Genomic DNA, 24199 nt, shown 5'->3' on the forward strand with positions numbered 1-24199 from the left:
AGATGAAACCCTGCTAAGGTTGAAATAGCTCATTAAAATAGTTGACATGTTCTGTTTGATGGAAATTATTGTTCAGTTGCAATAAATGACAGTGCTTAAGTGCGCTCTGTCAGAACATGATAGTTAATTAAATTGCTTTTATTGAAAGAGTCAATCCTCTAAAATGCAAATTATTAAAGAGTTCATTTGACAAGAAAATAAATCAGTCACATGAAGTCAATGCTGATTCAGTGTTACACTGCTACTGTTTAAAACAGTGATAAAAGATTCCAATATGCATATATGATTAATCAAGGTTTTAAGTACTACTTTGAAAAGCAAGCCTATCAGAAGGTTAATTTCTTTGCATAGAAAGCCAAATGAAAACTGATAGTTATAAGGAAGAGCAGAAACTGAGTCTTGAGAACAGGAGACATGAAGCATCCTTTTGCTTTTCAGAGCAAAACCAAGTAGACAATTATAATTTTTCAGCTGTTGAATTGCAAGGTTAAGATCTGCTCTTAGAGGAAACATATTGACTCCATTAAATTTTCACTCAAATAGTTGCCAAAAATACATACTGTGAGACAACAGAGGTGCCAGTGTTTAAAAACATATATTCAATATTCTAGATCCGTGGCTTTTTTCTCAATTCATTTGAGTTCAAAGAGGAGATTTCTGTGCTCAATGCTATATTGGATGTATATATCTGAATTGAAGGTGATATTTGGTCTAAAGAAAGAATACATAATAGAAGGAAGTGCTGAACAAAACAAATAAGCAAAGAAAGAAACCTGGTTATTTTAAATTAAATGTTATTACCAGCAAATTAGTTGTTCAGTTAATTTAAAATATAAATTATTTTTTTATTATTTTTTTATTTTTAAACAAACAAAAATGAACAAAAAACATAAAAGACATACAACCTTCTTCCATTTCATATAGCGTGTCATTTGGTTATAAGAATTTGGGGGTCCTTCACATGGTCACCACTTACAATTATATATCGAATCACAAATTGTTCATTAGATAAACATAAGTACATTATTATTAAATGTCAATTTTTCAACTGTAATTATTATTCCTATGTTTTAAACAAAATATTCTATATATTGAAATCATACATACAACATTATTCCATTACATTGTTCTAATCTGTTTAACAGTGCTAAATCCTTATAGTATTGCATATATCATTCTATTATTCTTAAAATATAAAAAGTTTTCCCACTTTTTCCATTACCTTGATTTTTTATCTAACCATTGATAAAACAAATCCCAAACCTTATAAAATTGTTCATCTTCTTGTTCTCTAATTTCAAATGTCAATTTACTCATTTCTGCACATTCCATAATTTTTTGAATAGTTTCCTCCTGCGCTGGTATTTTTTCATTTTTCCAATTTTTTGCAAATACAATTCTGGCTGCTGTTAAAACATTTACAATCAAATATTTCAAGTCTCTATTATATATTTCTGGTATAATTCCCAATAAAAAAAGTCTCTGGTTTAAAGTCTATACGTTTTTGTGTCATTTTCTCCAACCATGTGTGGATCTTAGTCCAATATCTTTTAGCTTCTGTGTAAGTCCACTACATATGGTAATATGAACCTGGTGTTGGCTGAGTTTCATGAATATGTGTTTCTTTTATTAATCTAACTGTGAAACCACTTTTCTGGCTGAATTGAGATCTACCACTGAGATATACCTTTGGTCTAACTCTTCATGGAAAGGTGGGATCTGAAAATGCATTTTTCGAGCTTTCCAGAGCCTGAAGATCATGAATATGTGTTTCTTTTATGAATCTGAGCTGTCAAAACCTTTCTGGCTGAATTGAGTTCAACTTTCGAGAGCCTGATTATGTGGTTCTTTTATGAATCTGAGCTAACTATCAAACTTTTCTGGCTGAATTGAGTTCGACCACCAATTCTGAGATATGCGTTTAGTCTACCTCTTCCTGGAAAGGTTGGATGTGAAAGTGCAGTTTTCAAGCTTTCTACTGTCGACTTTCATGAATATGTGTTTCTTTTATGAATCTGAGCTAACTATCAAACAACTTTTCTGGCTGAATTGAGTTCGACCACCAATTCTGAGATATGCCTTTGGTCTACCTATTCATTGAAAGGTCAGATCTGAAAATGCAGTTTTTAATCTTTCCAGAGACTGACTCTCATGAATATGTGCTTCTTTTATGAATCTATTCGTCAAAACACAATTTTTTAGACTTTGGAGTTTTCTACCACTGAGATATGTCTTTGGTCTTCCTATTCATGGAAAGGTTGGTTCTCAAACTGCACTTTCCAAGCTTTCTAGAGACTGAGTTTCATGAATATGTGTTTCTTTTATAAATCTGAGCTATGCATCAAAACTCAACTTTTCAGGCTTTGGAGATCTACCATCGAGATATGCCTTTAGTCTACCTCTTCATATAAAGGTGGGATCTAAAAATGCATTTTTCAAGCTTTCCAGAACTTGAGGATCATGAATATGTGTTTGTTTTATGAATCTGAGCTAACTGTCAAACTCAACTTTTCTGGCTGAATTGAGTTCTACCACTGAGATGAGAAGATGTAGTTTTTAAGCTTTTTACAGCAAGGGGAACATGAATATGTTTCTTTTACACATTTGAACACATTTGAACTTTTCCTCGAAACCCAAGTTTTCTGACTCATTTCAGTTCTACAGCACCTCTTATATGCTTGAGTTAACTCTGCAGAGAAAACGTGGGTCCAAAAATGAACTATTTCTTTCTGCTTTATACAACTAAAGGAACATGAGTATATGTTTCTTTTATAAATCGGACATCTGGGTCAAAACTTAACTTTTCTGGCTGAATTGAATTCTACCACCAATTCTGAGATCTGTCTTGTACAATCAGATACCTCAGGGTATTTGAAAAGATAGTTGTTACATATCTAAATGTACATATGTAAGTGTAAAGTGACAATAAAGTTCTGTTCTATTCTGTTATTTTCTATTCTTTTCTATTCCATTCCATTCTATAGTGATAATTCTGAAATGAGTTCTTAAATGTGGCAAAAGTATGCTGCATTAAAAGCTAGTACCCTTTAATTTCATTAAAAAGACACAATGATGACAGAAGCATTTTATGCATTTGTTAGTGTTAATGCATATCATTACTGGTTTTCACATCTGCAGTAAAGAAACAAACAGAGCGTGAGAACTGTGCCTTGAAATATTGCTATTTTTGGTTTCTTTCCCACTGATTATGCTGGTTATACTTGCTGGGTAGTTTTAAAATATTTGATGGTCAGTGTCAAATAAGATTTGCTCTGTATAGCATTTACAAAGTATATTATTTTAAAAATCAGCAATATTAAACCATTATAGTATTTTACTTAAAAGATAGTAGAAAAGTAGCAAGTTTTTTAGAAGTACTTTCTAAAACAAACATAGGGTTGGAAGAGACTTTGGAGGTCTTCTAATCCAACCATTTGCTCAAGCAGGAGATCCTATACCATATTGGACAGATGGTTATAATTTTTTTAAATCCTTCAGATAATTTTCCTACATTAACTCTTAATTTTCAAAAACAATTAGACAGCCACACTATTAGGAATTTGATCTGGGGAAAGATAATAATAGGGAAGTTTTTTGTTCCTATTACGTTCAGCAATGTAACCCGTAATTCCATCAAGATTCTTGCGGAATTTCCTCATGGCCTCTTTCACTGGCTTCTCTGTGAAGTGTTCATCTGGATACATTCCCAGAAACACCTGAATGGAGAAGACCAAAAAAATGCAACATATTGGAAAAGGTAGACAAAGTTTTACAAATATTATAATCAGAATATAGCAAAGATTTTCATTGCAGTTCACAAAGTACTAGTTGTTAAATCCTTTGATGTAGGTAACTGAATCCAAAACATAAAAGCTATGTACCAGTTCATCATTATCATTACTGAAGCTTGTTCTTATTGTCATTACTTTAGTACATTTAACCTTTTATATGTGCTAGAGTGTTGCACCAAATTTTAATTTAGATAATTTGATTCAATTTCCAAAGCAAATTAATTTTCTGAAAAGCGTCGACATTTTCTTGTTTCTATTTCATTGCTTCTCTCACTTCTTTTCATTTATATAGCTACCCATCTTATGCAACTTTGTAGGTATCCAATGTCAGAGCTACGTTTGTGAAAAAAAAGGCCAGGTATTCAAGGATTTTTAAAAGGCTAGGAAGCTATCTGCCAGACCACAGACTGTTGTCAAGAGTAGGAGTCTCTAATGAGACTGAGATTGGGGGTTGGGTAACCCCCCTCTCAATCTAACAAAACAAATACAAAGTTTCTGAATCAATTCAGTGCATGTAAATTAATATGATGAGACAACAATATTTTTGTATTTCTGATATTGGCAACAATGTAACCATACAGCAACAAAACCAAAAACGTAATGCCTATCATTTGCACCTGTCAGAACCAATTGAAAACTGGAAATATTGCATTATTTTGATTTTGCTCTGTTATGCTGTTTTTACACCCCTCGGTTTCTGTTCTATTTCCCTCTCGATTTCTGCTCTAATGTAAACCAATTTATATGAAAGGAAATTTACAAATACATGAATACATAAATAGAAACAAATTAATACATACATAGAAACTAATTGATAAAACTTTTATGCAGCTGTCAAATATCTTTTATCACCTGGACAAGATTGTAGATTCTGTTAGGAAATTGTATATAAAATACACAAAAATACACAAACTTTTATGGCTTATTTTATAAACCATAAAAAATACAAAGACTGGGAAAAATGTTTTCAGAAAATGACTAGCTCAAACATCAAATAGGAGACATAGGAAGCATACCCAGAGTCAGATGTAAAAATCTTGTGCCTATATACAAATTCACAAAGTTTAGAACAAACAGGGTAAACTCGAATTATTAATACATGAAGGTAGATAGGGTATTTAAATGGAATACTAGAAACTTGGTGGGATGAAACCTATGACTGAAACATACTGATACATACTGTGTGTATGCCCAGCATGTCCACTGTCGAGCAGGCGGGCATACACATAAGACCCTTAGCCCATCCCATCTGGTTTGAGCAAGTCGGATGCTAATTGGAGGGACTCCGGCCAAGCTAATCATCGACTTAGTGAAGTTGCAAATAGGGTGCTACCATGAACTCCTCAGATTCATCATAGCACCAAAAATGAATGAATCAATCATCTTGGGGCTTGCATGGTTAGACAAGTGGGCACCTACAATAAAGTGGAAGGACAGCATTTGAAACTTGACCCTAGGCATTGGGCCGCTACCCCCCCATGAAGCCAGAAGGCCACCCGGGGACAATTGAATCCCATAAAACAGATAGTCCAGAGCCTGCAGCCCCTGCAGCAGACAGTAAACTTCCAGGCATACAGCAAATACCAACAAATACTGGGATTTGGAAGAGATTTTTAGTGAGGAAGATTACAATTATCTCCCCTCTCGCTGACCCATTGACTGCACAAGAGTACGTGCCTGGGGCAAAACTACCAAAGCCTAAGATGTGCTCTATGAAATGGAGAATTTAGGGAAATACATTGATGCCAATTTGGAGTGGGGCTTTATCCAACAAACCAAGTCAAAAGTAGCAGCCCCTATTCTCTTCAAAGAGAAGAAAGATAGCGGGGAAGGCTCTGTATTGATTTCCAGACGATTAACGCCGTTTGCATAGAAAACACCTACTCCCTCCCCCACATGAAGGACATGTTGAACCACTTGGCCAAAGTTGAAGTGTTCACCAAACTGGACTTGGTAGTTTCCAATTCAAAGTCATACCATTTGGCTTACAAGGGTCCAATTGCAGTCTTCATGCAATTCATTAATGAGTTGCTGCATGAACAGCTGTACAAAGGGGTGCTCCTTGATGACATTCTTGTCTTTTCGGAGACCCTAGAAGAGTATGTAAAGCTGGTGCGGCAGGTCCTGGAAAAACGTATAGCCACCAAACTCTATGCTAAACTATCAAAGTGTGAATTCCACAAGACCTCCCTGGATTATCTTGGTTATCATATTACCAGCGATGGGATAGAAATAGAATCAGGAAAAGTGAAAGCAGTGCTAGACTGGCACCCCCCCACGGACCCGCAAACAGCTACAAAGTTTCCTGGGATTTGCTAATTTCTACAGGCAATTCACCCTGGCATTTGCAGAAGTCACTTTGCTCTGGACTGAACTGTTAAAAACAGGGCCATCACTGACAAAGCCAAAGCCAAAGCAGTCTATTGGCTTTTTGCCCAGGAGCCCACTCTGCAACACCCTGACCCAGAACGGCAATTCATAATCCAAGTAGATGCCAGTGATGTGGCTGTAGTGGCAGTGCTGTTGCAAAAGAATAAAGGGGGACAACTCTGGCCATGTGCTTGTGTCTCCAAAAAATTCACCACCATGGAAAGAAGATGGGCCATTTGGGAGAAAGAAGCCTATGCGTTCCGTTGGGCACTACTCACCTGGAGACATTTCCTAGAGGGGAGGAACATGCCATTCGAGGTATGGACTGGCCATAAAAACCTCGAAGCCCTAAAAAACTGTCTCCAAAGCAAGTTCTTGGAAAGAACTTGCTGGGGGATGCCTTATCTAGGAAACCGCAGTATGACAGTTGGAGGGAGGAGGTGATTCATGCCATAATTCACCCCAACCAAATGGCAGCTCAAGCCACCACCTGAGGCCAGACCATATTGCAGCCAGGACAAGCTGACCGCAGCAATGAAATTGACGCTGCTAACTGACTCTTGGCTCAACAACAACAACAAAGACATCCTGATGCACATGACTTCTGCTGAGAATCCAGACAAAGAAACTGAGGGGGCAGAGCACCTAGAAACAGTAATGCCTGCTTACACTATGCCAACCCAGGGCATACCCAAAGAATATAATGACTTGGCTGAGGTTTTTAGCGAAAAAGCATCTGATGAGCTTTCCCCCCACCACTCCACTGACTGTGCGATAGGAATTCTACCCAGAGCCAAACTCCTAAACCCAAGATGTATAGCATGTCTCCAAGGGAACTGGAAGAACTGAGGGCATTTATTGAGAAAAAACCTAGCAAGGGGTTTCATTGAACTAGCCCGGCCAAAAGTTGCAGCCCCAGTGTTGTTTAGAGAGAAAAAAGATGGCTCTAAATGCCTTTGTGTCGATTTTCAAAATTTGAATTCTATCAGTATGAAAAATATATATTCCACTCCCACTCATGAAGGATATGCTAGCACACCTTGCTAAAGGGATAATTTTTTCAAAGCTGGATTTAAGGGAGGCTTACTACCGTATCAGAATTAAGGAGGGAGATGAATGGAAAATGGCATTTAACACCCATCTTGGATGCTATCAATTCAAAGTGCTACCATTTGGGCTACAAGGGGCCCCTGCAGTATTTATGCAATTAATAAACGAAATGTTGCAGGAGCATTTATATAAGGGCTGCATAGTCTATATCGATGGCATTTTGTTATATTCTGAGACCAAGGCAGAACATGTAAAACTAGTCCAGGCGGTTCTGAACAAGCTTTGTTCTGCAAAACTTTATGCTAAACTCTCGAAATGCGAATTCCACCAAGAAAAAATTGATTACTTAGGATACCGCATTCACACCAGGGTATAGAAATGGATCCTTCGAAAGTGCAATCAGTACTTGACTGGGAACAACCCAGAACATGCAAATAGTTGCAAAGCTTCCTGGGATTTACCAACTTTTACCAGCAGTTTATTCCCGCTTTCACCCAAATTGCTCTCCCCAACACCAAGATCTTAAAAACGAAGAGGGAGGGTAACCCGAAACCGAAGCAGCCTTTGAACTGGACAATGGAATGCCAAGCAGCATTTGAAAAATTTAAACGTCTGTTTTCGGCAGAATCAATCCTAAAGCACCTGGACACAGAGAAACCGTTCATCATAGAAGCAGATGCTAAGGATGTGGCGATAAGAGCGGTCCTGCTTCAGAAAAATGAGAAAGACCAATTACAACCATTCACTTACACATCCAAAAATTTGAATGAATCTGAGCAAAGGTGGGCTATTTGGGAGAAAGAGGCTTATGCAGTTCAATGGGCTCTTTTAACCTGGAGACATTCCCTAGAGGGGAGTAAGATCCCTTTTGAAGTCTGGACGGATCATAAAAATTTAGAAACCCTAAAGACCCCAAGGAAACTCTCTCCAAAACAAGTACAATTGGTTCAGTACTTTAAATGGTTTGAATTTACGCTCAGATACCTCCCTGGGGAAATTTTTTTCTGGCAGATGCACTATCCAGGAAACCGCAATACAATAGTATGAAGCCAAACTTAATCAAACCCATGATACAAGACAATAACTAGCCGCTAAAGTAACCACCAGATCCCAGAAAAAATGAGGACAATGATACCACCCAAACTTTTAAAACAAGCTTTAACCACCGATGAATGGTTTTTGAGCCACAAAGACAGCTGCCTGATTAAAGATAACCTAGCTTGGGTGGGAGGGAAGTTGTATGTTCCAGCTAACCAAAGACTGTACTTAATGGAAAGGTGCCATGACTCCAAACTAGCAGGACACTTTGGTTTTGTAAAAACTTTACATCTAATTAAAAGGCAATTTTGCTGATTATCACTAAAAAAAGGACATAGAGAGCTATGTAGCCAGCTGTCCAATTTGTGCAGCAGCTAAAAGAAATGCCAGGGCTGTTACAGAAGGTAGCCGAGCCTTCAGCACCCTGGAAGGAGATTGCTATGGATTTTATTGTCGATCTACCAGAAAGCACAGGGAATACTGTCATTTGGGTCATAACAGACTTGTTTTCAAAACAGACACATTTTATACCATGCCAAACGATCCCAACTGCCAAAAGTCTAGCCAAGTTATTCCTGATACACATTTATCACCTTCATGGAGCCCCGCAGAGAATCATCTCCAACAGAGGGGTCCAATTCACCTCAAAATTTTGGGGGGCATTCTTAAACTTACTTGGCACTACCCAAGGATTGAGCTCCAGTCACCATCCGTGCACCAATGGTCAAACTGAAAATTGGAACATGGTTCTAGAACAATACCTAAGATGTTTTATTAATTTTCAACAGGATAACTGGGTTGATCTTTTACCTTATGTAGAAGTGACCTTCAATAACGCTGTGCACTCAGTTTCCTGGGTGGGACTTACTGATGGTAGCAGCTAAACATAGCTGCTCCCGTGTTACCAGTCGCGTTATCTGTTAAGATGATCATCTACCAGACATCTGACAGACACCTTACTCTTCGGGAAAAGAAGGGAAAGGAGAGAAGTTTTGTCAAGCAAATGCCTTTCTGATCTTTGCAGCTTCTGTGTCTGTGAAGAGAAGGGGGGCCAGCTGAAGGCAGAACTGCTCCGTGCTGGAATTCTCCGGCTGCTCTGCAGCCCCAAGTAAGCTTCCCTCCCACTCAGTTCAAAGATTGAATTACTTGATTTCAAAACGATCAGAATTCGTATGCGAGAGCATTAATTGTTTATTTAAATCCTAGCTTCTTTTTTACAAGACCCTCATCCGTTATTTTATCTATTTAAAGAGGCGTCTAAAATGGCGACGAGCCAGTTGAATTGCTGAGTAACAATGTTTATCTAATTATATGGAGTTTCAAAACTTCAAAGAAAGGGAGTGAATTATTTTGCCTCACAGCCGGCCAACAGATCTTTACTAATTAGTTTCACTTTTAAAGTTTTAAAAGACTCTTTGCTAATATAGAGACATTCAAAGCAGTGGTGAATATGCTGAACTGTTTTGTTACAATGCTTATTTTTTGAAACCTTCTGCAAACCTTCTGCAAAGTCCTACAAAGATTATAAAAAAAGAAAAAAAATATCATTCCACAACTGTATAGCGGGCCAGTAGAGTTTTCCTAATTGCTTGAAGATAAAGTTTGGAATGGCATCAAAACCAAATCCTAATCTGGAACCGCCCTCTTCCTCAGCCCCCAGAAGTACATCGCCAATACTTGGTACAAAGTCACAGCCACCGCCCTCTATGCCCCCTACTGGAGAGTTACTAACTACAGAACTCTTTCTGAGAGAACTGAGTGAAGCCCATAACATGCTGACTAACAAACTTACAAAGTGGAAAACAAACTGAAAGAGTTCAAAGAGGAAATAAAAGGGGAGATAAAAGAAGAGATAAAAGAACTTAAGCCTGACCTGTATGAAAAAATTGATACCAGGGTGGCTAAAATGAAAGATGATATGCTGGGACTTGTAACTGTACTGACAGAACATGTTTCTGGAATTGAAGATAGGCTAGAGGATCTTAACGAAGCTAATACCAATTTGACATCCAAAACTGAGGTGGTGCAACAAAAAGTTGAAAACGCTGAAAAAGAAATTATTATGATACAGTACAGGCAGATGGAGCTGGCATTAAGAGTAAGGGGGTTGCGTGAGGATAAACAGGAGAACTTGAAACAGATTTTTTCAGAAGCTTTTGATTATCTGGCGGGAAGACCGGGGTCTAACTTTGACTGGCAGATCGATAAAATTTATCGCGTTAATTCTTGGGTGGCAAAACAGAAGCAACTCCCCCGAGATATAGTTATATATTTTACTACAAGAGAGCTCAGAAACATGATACTACAAGAGTCTTATAACACTAGGCTCCAAACTGGGGGCCAGGATTTGACTGTTTTGAAAGAAATACCACCTCAAATGCTAGGAGCCAGGAGAGACTATGCTTTTTTAGTGGAAGAACTCAGAAACCATCAGATACAGTACAGATGGGATGCGCCATTTGGTATTATACTTTGACAGGCAAAGATATCGTCTCAACTCTGTATGGAAAGCTCGAGATTTTTATCACAATATTTTGAAGGCGGGACACCCTGCCCCTTCTGGATCTGGAGAAAGACCACAAGAAGGACAAGACAGACAGCAAACTACACAACTACCAGAGAAGATGTATCATCTCCCCTCCCCAGAAGGGCAAGGTGTTATGGAACAAAGATCCAGCCGTATGATTACCAGACGAATGGAAAAACAAGCTAAAAGGCAACAACTTCAACAATCTCCGGCCATCGATCAAGGAGTTACAGCAACAAGCTCAGAAGCCGTGGAAGGAGCTAGGCCAAAGGTTAACCAGGCCATGCAGGAGGCTCTAAAAAAGCTTCAGGTAACCAAAGATGAAAACTAAGATTTTAACATGGAACATCAATGGACTGAATTCTCCACAGAAGAGAAAGAAAATATTTCACTATCTCAAACAGTTTAGAATGATATAATTTGTTTGCAAGAAACTCATATCAAATCAACTGATCAAAAATATTTGATTAACTTAAAACTTGGTCAACATTTTGCAGCCTCTGCTATGGAAAAGAAAAATGGTATAGTCGTATACTTAAGAAAAGACATCAAAGCTGAACTAATTGAAGCAGATCCCTTTGGAAGATATATCGTGCTAGATCTAATCTTAGAATGGAAAAAGACATTACTTTTGGGAATTTATGCTCCTAATCAACAGCAAGACGGATTCTATAGAAATCTTCATGCTAAATTAGTACAGTGGGATTATAGGTCTTGTATACTACTGGGTGATTGGAACGGTGTGATAGACACTAAAAGAGATAAGAAGACCTCTCGCCCAAACACTAAAATGCGAGCTAAGCTACCCAAACCTTTTTTTGACATGATGGACGACTTTGAATTGAGAGACATTTGGCGAGAAAGAAACGCAGAGGAATATGACTTCACCTTCTTTTCTGACATCAATCCCTTTCAAGGATTGATTTTATACTAATCACTAATGAATTGCTTTCTAGGGTGAAGAGGACAAAGATTGCAGCTAGGGTCCTTTCGGATCATAACCCAGTTTGGATGGAATTGGGAAGGGCAGAGATGGCTAAAATATCGGCATATCTGAAAGATCATTCAAATGAAAGATATAAACGAGACTGGAAAAAATGGATTGACTATATACAAAACAAATATGGGACTAAGAAATTCCAGATAGCCTATGCTATCAGGAATGATTTAAACTGTTCAAAGTTAGTGTAACAGGAAGAAGCTAAGATCAATGTAGAGATGTTATTAACCCTTTTTTTTTAATTTCTTTTGTCTCAATATATTTTAGACTGTGATTGTTAAAAATCTATACCGTGTACGGGCTCTGGGAAGTCGGGGGGGGGAGGGAGGTGGGGTGTTTGGGGGGAGGGGAGGGGGGGACATATACTATATGTTAGATTTCAACGTAATGCGACTTCACATGTATACTGTTTCTCTTTAATTTCTCCGTAAAAATAGGACAAGCTGAATACATTGACATATAGTAGAAATACACCAAGGGGAGGAGGAGTGGGATAGAAGGAAGAGGGGTAGAGAGGGCGGGAGAGAGGATGGGAGGGAGGGTGAGAAGGAAGGGAGGGAGTGGACTGGGAGAGAGGAGTGGTAGAGGGGGAGGGGAAGTAGGGTAGAGGGGAATGATGGAGGGAAGATAGTAAGTTGGAGGGGGGCGGAAGAAAGGTGTATGGAGAGCGGAAGAGGTATATTGGGTTTCTATTCAAGTTTGAGTTTGAGTTTTATTTTATTTATATTTCTGGGGGTATTGTTGACAAGAGGAACTGCTGTGATTATTGTTTAATGTTGTATGGCCCCGGTTATGCACAGTATATATGTGACTGTATGAAAATGAAAAATGGAAAATAAAAACATTTTAACCAAAATAACGCTGTGCACTCAAGCACTGGTTTCACCCCCTTTAGAGTAGCAACAGGCCAGGATTTCAACCCCATGCCGAACTACCCACAGAAGAACCCACTATTCCTTCACTTAAAGAATGGCTAGACAACTACGAAACACATGGCCAGTGGTTAGATTAGCATTACAGGAAGCTAGAGAGGCTTTTAAAACTCAAGCTGACAAAAAAAGAGTAGATCCCAAACCTTTCCATGTTGGAGATAGAGTATACTTATCTGATTTGATTTTTGATTTTACTTTATTTGTATGCCGCCCTTTTCCCTGGGGGGACTCAGGGCGGCTCACAATTCAAGGGAAGGGAGGAATAGACAAGTTACAAACATGAAGACAATACACCGTTAAAAAGCACAACAGTCATACCATTCGAGTGGGGTTGAAGTCTTTAGCCCCAGGCCTGTCGGAACAGCCAGGTTTTAAGGGCTATGCGGAAGGTCTGGAGGGTGGTGAGGGTACGAATCTCCACGGGGAGTTCGTTCCAGAGGGTCGGAGCAGCCACCGAGAAGGCTCTCCTCCGGGTAGTTGCCAGTCGACATTGGCCGGCTGATGGAATTCGGAGGAGGCCTAATCTATGGTATCTACAAAATTCCTGAAGTCATTGCAGCCTTCAAAGAAATTAGGGCCAAATTTCATCGGACCTTTCCCGATTACCAGAGTTATTAACCCAGTAACAGTAGAATTACTCCTTCGAAAGACACTCAGGCAAGTCCATCTAGTGTTTCACATTAGTTTACTCAAACGAGAAGCAATCTCACAACGCAGACCACCTGCACCTACACCTCCTGTTCCTATCATGATAGAAGGCGAACAACATTTTGAAATTAAGGAAATCCTGGACTCTAGGACCCACAGGGGAAAAACCCAATACTTAGTTGCTCATCCCAAAATGAATGGGTAGTGAAACACCATGTTGGGGCCCCTGCCCTATTGAAAAAAAATTCACTCCCAATACCCTGACAAACCTTGTTAAAATACTATGATGCAATTTCTTTTCCTATCTTTTCACAGGTGGATCTCTCCTTTTTCTAAAGAACGGCAGCATATCAGATCCCTAAAAGTGATACTACTGTTCAATTGGGAGGAGGGGGCCCTTGGAGTTAAATCACTAGCTGTACCTGTAATAACTGAGTTTTATAATTTTACAACTGGTTTCCTGTCACCGGAAAACTGAAGGTCCCAGCATCTCTGAAGGGATGTTTATGGTGCCCATGTGGAATATCTTACTTTAATGTCTAACTAGAGATAGCCATGGGAACATGTGTCTTATTCAACTCTCAGGGCAGAAGAGTTAAGGAAACATCTTCACACTTGTGTATTGGTCGGAATCTGCATTCGGACAAAGGGGAGGAGTCATTATCAGTTTAATCCCATTTGTATTGCCTAAAGGGTTTCAGATGCTGCTTTGCCTCTAATGGTTTCCATCCTGCTTGATTAAAGGTTCCTTTTGAAATAATCCGTTTCAAGAGTCTTTACTTTCTTAAATTAGGAGATGAGCCGTTACACTATCTGAGATGCTGCCATTCTGGTGGGGAAGGGGCCTCAGTTTATAACCTTCTTCCTGGTGCCTGTTTATCCTGTCCTTTTGACATCTATAATGAAGATAACACTGCATATATCATTTTTTCACCTTTATACTTATAGTCTATTAAACTCAATACTATTTCTTCTGAGTCTTAGGTGTAAAAAGAGCTTTCCTATCACTTGCTGTCATGGGTTAATCTGTGAATTACTGTGAGCAAATTCTAATTTACTGGAATTGCATCTTTGGCTTAATTGTAATGATATATTCAATTAAATTTGAAGCCTTTTATATAATTGTTTCTTCCACTTCAGGAATAATTATAAAAATGATGACTTCTCACTAATTTCTTTACTAGAAACAAAACAAGCAGCCATAAATGTCACCTAAAGTTGGAACCCTACATTTGGATTCTGATGGGATATTTATTGTTGTGAATACTTTTGCAAAACAGTGGCTGGGAAGACTTGCCACAGATAAGTATACAAAGCACCTATTTCAAATAACATTACTTGATTGTGTATTCTTACTTGCCCCACTGCATTTTGGATTCAAGTGCAAAGAAAATATTTTGGAGAGCACAGAGAAAGGAATGTTGCACCTGTTTGCAATTCTTCAACGCAGCTGCATTCTCCCCTAGGATTATGCAGCTTTTCCTGGGATTATACAGCTGCCTTTCTTCCCCAGAAAAATACCATATTTTGTTTAAATAATTTCACACAAGTGCATCCCTGTCCAGCATACCAATGCACAGTCCTATGCATTTTCTGCTTTTTCAAGACAGGTGGACGCACTTCTAAACAAAACATTGGCCGCAGATAGCTCTTTTTCACATTGCAGGAAAGTTCAGAAATGGCTCAGTGAGTTAACAACTGACTGGCTGATTTTGGGCCAGTCATCCCCTCTCTCAGCCCAGCCTACTTCACTGGACTGTGGTAGACGGCCTAAAAATGGCTGCCACAAAGCTGGGACAACTGAAGAACATCTAAGATGTGCTGGAGCAAAGCAGGTGAATTGTGCTGGAACTGGGGGAGAGGATTTTCCTTTTGCTTTTAATCTAACCCCAAGAAACAATTTAGAACTATTTGCTCAGAACTATATGTGTAAGCAGTGTTTAGGAATTCTGAGGCACTCTGAGAAAATGCCTGACTGGAAATGCACAGGAAAAGTAAAATAATAGATCTTGAAACATACAGAATATTGAATTCCTAAATTGGGAAGGCATTTTAAAATGTTGAAATAATTTACTTACAAAACTTATTCTGCTTCTACAACTGTTTTATAACCAAAATAATGATCGACTAGTAAACTGAAATTTAAGTGAATAGCACCACCTGCTGACAAAAGGAAAAATTACAAATCTGGGAATAATTATATCATGAAGAGAGCCAAATATGAAAATGAGGGAGCTATTTAATTAAAGAGACATTTGAATATTATACTAGAAGATTGAATCTGTAAAGGGGACGCAAAGAGGCTTTTGATAACTTCTGGGACTATTTAAATGGGGTTCCACCACAAAACCACGGTAGACTAAAGCGCGCTCGATGAAAGCGCGTACGTGACGTCATCACAGCGTGACAAAAACAGCACGCTGTGAGCGGTAAACTTAAAATTAACGCGTAAATCTAAACCTAACCCCCCCCAAACCTAACCCTAAACCTAACCCTAAGCCTAACCCTTAACCTAACCCTAAACCTAACCCTTAACCTAACGCTAAACCTAACGCTAACCCTTAACCTAACCCTAAACCTAACCCTAACGCTTAACGTAACCCTAAACCTAACCCTAACCCTTAACCTAACCCTAACCCTAACCCTAAACCTAACCCTTACCTTTACGTGAATCGGCTTGCTTTAATTTTATTTTAATTTTAACTTAATTTATTTTTAATTTTATTTGTTGCGCTGCTGATGACGTCACCTATGCGCTTTGATCGGGCGCGCTTTAGTGGACCGCGGTTTTGACGGGTCACGTTTAAATGGAACTGTTTACTTATGGGACATAAACAACTGGGACTAGTGTACTCCTTGAAGGGTAACTTAAGGACTGAATAAATAGTTATTGGACTGTTGGACAAAAGTTGAATTTTTTAAAATAAAACAAGATACTTTATAAGGAAGAAACGAATGGGACTTTGATGGAGATGCAGCTATTTTTTCAAAAGATATCATGGAGAAAAGATTTAAGGAGATTATGGAAAAAATGGAAAATACCATACGAGGGTTGATGAGCAAAGACCAAGATGCCCAGGAAAGGGAGGAGTCAACAGAAGAAATGAAGGAAGAAGAGGAGACAACAATGAAAATAATAGTGATTGATGAATTAAACAAGGGGGAAATACGTTAAGAGAGTTGGAAGAAATGTTTGAAAGGGAGACAAGGTTCTGGGTAGAAATTCTAGAAATTAGGCAGTGGAAGAGGGTAGAAGTGGGAGGAATATCTGGATTGAATATCCAAGAAACAGACATAGATAGAGATAAAGATTTAAGAGAGGAATTTGGAAGGCAAGTTAAAAAAAAGGACAGCAATTAAAGTATTGAAGCAGGAAAGAGATGATGGATAGATGTTTTTTTTATCGTTGTCTTCCTTTTCCCTCTCTTTCTCTTAAAGAATAGCAATTAAAAGTATTGGAGCAGGCAAGAGATGATGGATGGATGAATTCTCTTTTTTGTTGCTGTTATGATTTGCTTCTCCTTTTCTCTCTTTGCTTATCACTTCTTTTCTTTAAGCTAGGTGAAATGATTAGAAGTTAGATAGGAAAGAAAGGAGAAGTCTTTTAAGAAAGGGTGACATGATTAAAAGCTAGAATGTGATAGAAATAAGAAAAGGGGGAATATTAGTGTATACATTTTCATATAATAAAAGTAATAATAATAAGTAATAATAATAAGTAATAATAAGAAAAAATGTGGAACAATTGAACAATGATAGATTGCAACCTAATATAAACACATATTATTATTAAAAATACATAAGTTGACTGAATGTAACAATTATTATTAACTTTATTAGTTTTATTTGTATTAGAATGTATGACACCCAGGGGCCCCACTGTTCACGCATTGATTTGATACATTTATAAAAAAATAAATAAAAATAAAACAACAAGAATAAACAACAAGAGTTAATGGAATTAGACCAGATATTAACTGGAACAGATATAAAACTGATAAAGAAATTATATTGTTATTTATTAAGTATTAAACTTGAAAATGAGCAGGTAAAGGAGACAATTGCTTGGGCTAAAAGCTTTGGATATGTCAAGGGGGTTGGTGTGGTAAAGTGTGTTCAAACTAGAGATCAGAAACAAGCCTCTGTTGGGTTGTGCATTTGCAGTTTCTTCAACAATCTAAATCAATCAATTTCTGCCTCTTTCCTTGCAACAAATTATAATCAGGAAAACATTTTGAGCAAGATATTCACAAGATTTCGCAAAAGAGACCTCTTGTCCTTTTTCTTGAGGGAAAGGGGGAAAAATGGAAATCCATTAATCTTTAGAATTTTCAGGACAGATACAAAAAGAAAAATATCAGGAGAGGCACCTGGACCTTAATACATCCTACAAAAGATTTAAGAAATTGCCTAAAACACCCTGAATAACAGAATATGACTCAAGTGGGCAACAGTGAGGTCGAGGCCTCACATTCCAGAATTCAGTATACAGAAAGGCCGAGAAAGGAGGGTGGGCACATTTGCAGCCCTTTGCCCCACTTCCCTAAGCCTTTGAATCCTGACCTATAATCAACAAGTGAAAATAAGCAAGCGACAATACACATAGAAAGAAATGCCTCAGGCCCTGTTCCCAACACATTTTAACAGAAGGCATAGAGGTATACTAAAATAAGAAAAAAAATGACTTAAGAGATTCAGATTAGCTCAATAGAAATCTGTAGAGCAATCAGATAAGAGATGAAGAGAGACAGAGAAGTGGTTCGGGGTGAGGTGGATAACATGCAGGCAAAATTTGGAAAGTCCAAGGCTTAAATATATCATTGGGAAACATACACAAACAGACTTAAGGACAGAAATAAGTAGGTATCTGCGGACAGGCATATCTCATGGTTTACAGATAGAGAAATTCTACCTTCAATATATAAAATCCAAAATAAAAACTTCCCTTTTAAATGAGTTTGGAACATTCCCTCAAGGCACAGAGAAAGAAAAAGGAACATAGCTATCTTCAACCTGTTTTGCTGCCCAGGCAAACCAGGGAGAAGGTATTTTTTTATACCTTATTTTAACATTTCCCTAATATAATTTAAAAACATGTCTCTGGTGATACAAGATATTTGACAGCTGCATAAAAGTTTCATCTATTTCCCTGCAGTATCTTCACTATTCTTTCACCTCAAGGACAACAAAGGCTCTAATACACATACATGCACAAAGACAAGAGAAAAAAATTACACACCATTTGTGTTGCGATGCATTGCCCATGACTAGGCAATGATGGAGAAGTGGCACAGCAGTAGTGGCAGCAGTATGGCCAGCCATGGATGAAGGCATTGCAATGGTTTAGCTGAGTTGGAAAAGCCCAGGTGAAGTGGTCATGGTCATGTGGCCCTGGTGAATTGTCCTAATACCTTTTTGACCGTGACCCGACAAAAGCGTGCACGACAAAAGCACACTGACAAAACCGTGTCGCTAAAACCGCGACATCATCAACGCACCAAAAACAGCGCGTTGACAGAAAGCCGATTTAAGTTAAGGTAAGGGTTAGGTTTAGGGTTAGGTTTAGGGTTAGCGTTACGTTTAGGTTTAGGTTTAGTTTTACAGTGCGCTTCTGTCACTGTGCTGTTGTCGGTGCAATTCAGCGCTCATTCGTCGGAGCGCTTTAGAACATACGGTTTTGTCACCGCGGTTTAGTTGGGCGCGGTTTTGTCGTTCGCCCTTTTGTTGGTGAACCCTTTTTGACAGCTGACAAGCATATTCCAACTGAAGTGTAGCCTGAATCTCTTTCCTTATAATTTTAGGCTAAGTCATTATAATTTTAACCTATTGTTTTTGGTTCTCCTCCATCCTATATTTGGGCGTTAGGTTTTTCCAATCCGGATGCTAAACTTTATACAACCTCCTATTAAATTCCATCCTATTCATTTCAGTCTACTGTTCAAGGTGATATAGATCTTTTTGAACTTTTTTTCCAAGAAAGTATTAGTCACATCAATTTTGTGTTACCTGCAGATTTTAGAAATGCCCCCATACTGCTTCATTCAAATATTTGCTAAAAATGTTGAGCAATAGCCTGGGAAATTGTGAAATTTCTTGGAAGGAAGTTTCAAGTGAAGTCCTGTGGACCTTCACTTAAAATTTCCTTCCAAGATGAAGTAGAATCATTAACAATAATTATTTTAGGTGTGTGCATTCAACCAACTGTTAAGTCCATATAATAGTAGTATCATCTAGCCAATATTTTACATTTATGAATATTTTTAGCATTTTATTAAAGGCTTTCCTTGTGGTCCATGTACACAATACGTTCCTCTAATCTACTAAAACACATAAACATATTTAACAGATTTCTAGGAAGAATGTGGTGTCAAATTTACTTTTATGTTATAAATTTTTAAAAAGCATTTAAATATTGAGACAAGCCTCACTTCATTTTCCTGAAATTGACTCAAAGCCCAAACAGCACCAAGATGCCAACAAGACCGTCCCCTGTCAGGTAAACTCTTGATGATATATTCAATGGTGGTTTTCCCCTTTTCTGTAGGTGGTGGGCAGCGCATAGTTGGAGGAGAATTTGGAATCCAGGAGCACCAATCATACTGAAAATCAAAGATAACAGGTAGTAAGATGAAGTATTAGGCATTATTAAGGAATTAAATGAAGAAACAATGGAACGATAATATTGCAAGCTGGCATGTAATCTGTCTATAAAATTAAGTGACCTTAAACAAAGTTAGTCAAGAATTTTTATGTTAATGGAAAATACTTCTGTTTACACAGCAATAATTGTGAATCATTCCTGCATCCACCTCTTCATGAATTGTATTTTACACTAGAAAGGTAGAAAAGAAATAGATCTAACAAAAGAGGAGGTGGAGTTACATTATACATACAAGATCACTACATATCTACAGAAATCCACAAAAGCAAAGATGAAAACCTTCTAGAATCCATATGGGATAATATAAAAAGAAGAAAGAATGACATTGCTATAGGAGTATACCAGAATCCCCCAACCTTTCTGGGTTGGCAGCCCAGAGTGGAGGGAGGGGTGAAAGAGGGGATGATTTTTTTTGGGGGGGGGGAAGCAACTGATGAAACCAACCCAACAAGCACTGATGAGACAAATCAATCTCTTAATGCAAAGCTTTATTTATTTATTTTTCCTTTAAAATTTTTGTTTTTAAAATTGAACAGTTTTGTTCCCAGTTTTATAACACCATTGTCATCTCTGCAACATTTCCACATCGGTATAACTCCATTATGCATTTTCCCCTTTATATCCATACATGTATGTATATATACTTCTTTTATACATATTAATCTACTAATCTAATTTATATACATTTTACATTTTATATCATATCTATTTATGTAGCTTTGTGATTATTTTCTAATTCCTAAATCTTTCTTTCCTTGATGTGTAAGGATTGCTGTGTAAACAGAAGTATTTTCCATTAACATAAACATTGCTGTTTAGCCAGGTGTAAAGTCTTTAGGAACCCTAAGTGGCAGCCTGTTGGCATCGTGGCTTCACTTGAAGACCTATATTTGTAGGCTGTCAGGGACATACAGCTTGTCTCCCTTCCAAGCCACTTCTCCCCTCAGAGTCAATTCCCCTCAGTGGGCTCCAAACCATGCATCAGTTTGTAGTTCTTTTTTTCATCTGCTGTATAAATGGATCACTAGGGTCCGAGGGTTTCATTTTTCCCTGTTGCCTGGTGGTTACTTGTGTAGCCAGCTGCCTCATTGGAACAATGGAGCTCACCACTTCCTCTCGGGTGCTTTTGTGTTGGGGTATGAGGGACATCACATCAGCTAGGAAATTCTTCCCTCCTGGAATGTATTTCAACTCAAAGTTGAACTGGTTAAAATATTGGGTCCACTATACTTGTTTGGGGGAAAGCTTTCAGGGGGTCCTCAGTGCCTTTAGGTTTTTATGGTGAGTCCATACTTCAAAGGTAATTTTACTCCCATTTAGGAACTGCCTCCATGTCAACAATGCCCATCGCACTGCAAAGGCTTCCTTTTCTTAGACTGCCCAATCTCAATCTCATTTAGCTTTTGGGAGGTATTTTGGCTGTAGTTTCCTCTCTCTGTTCTTTTGGAGGACTACTGCCCCCACTGCTACATCCCTCACATCTGTTTGAATCACAAATGGCTCCTCTGGGTTGGGGTTAGGACTGGCTCAGCTGAAAACAGTCTCTTGAGTTTTTTTGAATGCTGCTTGGCATTCCATTATCCAGTCCAATGACTGGCTGGGCCTTTTCTCTCCCTCCTCACATCTTCAATAGCTCTGTGATTGGCAGGGCAATTTTCACAAAGGATGGGATGAACTGTCTATAGAAGTTTGAGAAGCTCAGGAAGCTTTGTAACTGCTTATGGGATTTCAGGGCTTGCCACTCCAAAATGGCTTTCAGTTGACCTTCTCAACTCCTTTGCAAGACACCATAACCTAGATAATCTGGGCTGGTTTTGTGGAATTCACATTTAGATAGTTTGGCGTACAGGTTAACTTTTAGAAGCTTCTGCAAGACCTGTCGCACTAACTTTACATGTTCCTCCATCATCTCCGAATAGATGAGGATGTCATCAAGATAAATTAGGACCCCTTTCTATAAGTGCTCATGCAGTACCTCATTGATTATATTGCACGGCTGGGGCTTTCTGGAGTCTAAAGTGCATCCCTTTGAACTGATATTCCTAATGGGCAGTTGAATACTGTTTTCCATTCATCAACTTGTTTGATTCTCACTCGATGGTACAAATCCAGTTTTGTAAACAACATTCCCTTTGCCAAATGGCTCAGCATGTCTTTCATGAGGGCGAAAGGGAGCATATTTTCTATGCACAGTCCATTTATTCCTCTAAAATCAATGCATAATCTGAATGAGCCATCGTTCTGCTCTTTGAACAGGGCTACCCCCAGGGACTAGCCACTTGGATAAAACTTCAGGCCAAGTTTTTGTCCATGTAGATTCTCAATTCCTCCATCTCTTTTGAGGTCATTGAGTACATTTTAAGTTTAGAGAGTTTTTCCCCTGGCAGGATCACAGTGGCACAATCCATGGGACTGTGGGAAGGTAGGACATCACACTCCTTGCTGAATGCCTCCACCAAATCTCTGTACTCTTTGGGGATTGGTGGCGTCGCTGGTCAGATACGGCCTTCAAACATTCGGGCTCCTCCTCTCTATCTCCCTGCCATTTTGGCATGCCATGGATTTTCCCTGTTGCGTTGGGACTTTTCCTCTCTATTCCTTCTTGCCCCTTTTTGCCAGCATACGATGGGGCTCCATTTGGATAACCAGGACAACCCCAATATCATAACTTCTGCCATCTTTGGTTCCCCTACAAATTGGATGGTCCCTTGGTGGTCTCCTATCTCCAGGCACATTGGCTCTCAATGTCACTCTCATAGAAGGTCAATTTCAGGTTGGAGTTCCCTCCCCTTTGAAGCTCAGGGGGGATACCTCCATGAACTGGCACGCCACCAGCAATTTATCCTTCCCTCTCCTTGGCAGTTCTTTTGGCTTCAGAGGGGTTGGGGCAAAACGGTTCAATCTTGACACTTGTACCTTTGATTTTCCTGCTCAGGTGTGTAAAACCTTGCTTATCTCCACATTAAATTTCATTTTGTTGGATAGGACCCACTGTTCAAGTTTGTCAAGTTCTTTTTGGATTCTGAGTTTCTGGGATGCTATTCCTGCCAGCTTAGTGTTGTCTGCAAATTTGATGAGTTCCCCTTCTATTTCCTCAACTAAATCATTTATGAAGATATTGAAGAGTACTGGACTTAAGATGAACCTTGTCGTACCCTACTGCTTACTTACTTCCATGTAGATTTAGTACCATTAAGGACTATTCATTGAGTACAGTTTGTCAGCCACTTACAAATCCAGCTGTTGGTGATACTGTCTATTCCACATTTTTTCTGGCTTACCAAAAAGTAGGTTGTGGTCTTCTTTGTCAAATGCCTTGCTGAAGTCTAAATATACTATGTCTACATCATTTTGTGGGTGTACTAATTTCGACACTTTGTTAAAGAATGAAATAAGATTCGTTTGGCATGATCTGTCTTTAACAAATTCATGCTGGCTATTAGTTATAAATTTACATGTTTCTAGATGTTCATAGAACTGTGGCGTCCTCCCCCTCCCCCGGTATCTTTCCAGGTATTGATGTTAGGCTGATTGGTCTGTAGTTTCCTGGGTCTGTTCCCACACCACCTTTTTTTTTGAAGATGGAAGCCACATCAGCTCTTTTCCGTTCCTCTGGTAGTTCCTTGGTTCTCCAACAAGATTTTTTAAAGCTATAATACAGTGGTTTTGAGATAATATCTGCCAGCTCCTTCAGAACTCTGGGATGTAATCCATCAGGTCCTAGTGATTTATATTCATCAAGATCAGACAAGTGTTCTCTTAACATTTTCTTGCTTATTTTGCTTTTTATTTCTAGTCTGTCTTTTAAAGTTATGCTTTTGGTAGGTTGAGTTATCGTTTCTTTTTGCTTAAAGACAGATGCAAAGAATGAAGATAACATTGAAAAAGCACTACACAACTTCTATGAAGAATACTGCAAAGGGGAAGAAGAACAAGGAATTAAAGAGGACCTAGAAAGTAGAAGTCAAGAGGAAGAAACATCAGAAGACAAGGAAAGAAACAGGAGAGAAGAACAGAGGCAAGAGAGAGAGCAGAAAAGGAAGGGATGAGAGGGAAAAGTCAGATACAAACCAGAAGCAACAAAAAACACTGCATCTAAAGATGGACCAGGAAATAACAATTATTTCAATAAACTTGAATGGACTGAACGCACCAAAAAAAAGAGCGCAGATGTTTAATAAA

General features: G+C 38.5%; 1 protein-coding gene across 1 annotated transcript in view; it reads right to left on the reverse strand.

Annotated features, from left to right (window-relative positions):
* Positions 1–1485: 1485 nt before the first annotated feature.
* Positions 1486–24199, reverse strand: part of ALOX5 (arachidonate 5-lipoxygenase) — a 133938-nt gene continuing 111224 nt past the window's right edge. The window contains exons 13-14 of the mRNA XM_087726546.1: positions 19785–19955; positions 1486–3716 (exon numbers count right to left, since the gene is read on the reverse strand). Coding sequence (XP_087582672.1) covers positions 3537–3716; positions 19785–19955 — 351 coding nt within the window. The 3' untranslated portion in view covers positions 1486–3536. The remainder of the gene's footprint in view (positions 3717–19784; positions 19956–24199) is intronic.

This window comes from Thamnophis sirtalis, unplaced genomic scaffold (assembly GCF_051295495.1).
Source record: "Thamnophis sirtalis isolate CommonGarterSnake01/CBP01778 unplaced genomic scaffold, rThaSir2_p1.2 scaffold_12, whole genome shotgun sequence".
NCBI lineage: Eukaryota > Metazoa > Chordata > Lepidosauria > Squamata > Natricidae > Thamnophis > Thamnophis sirtalis.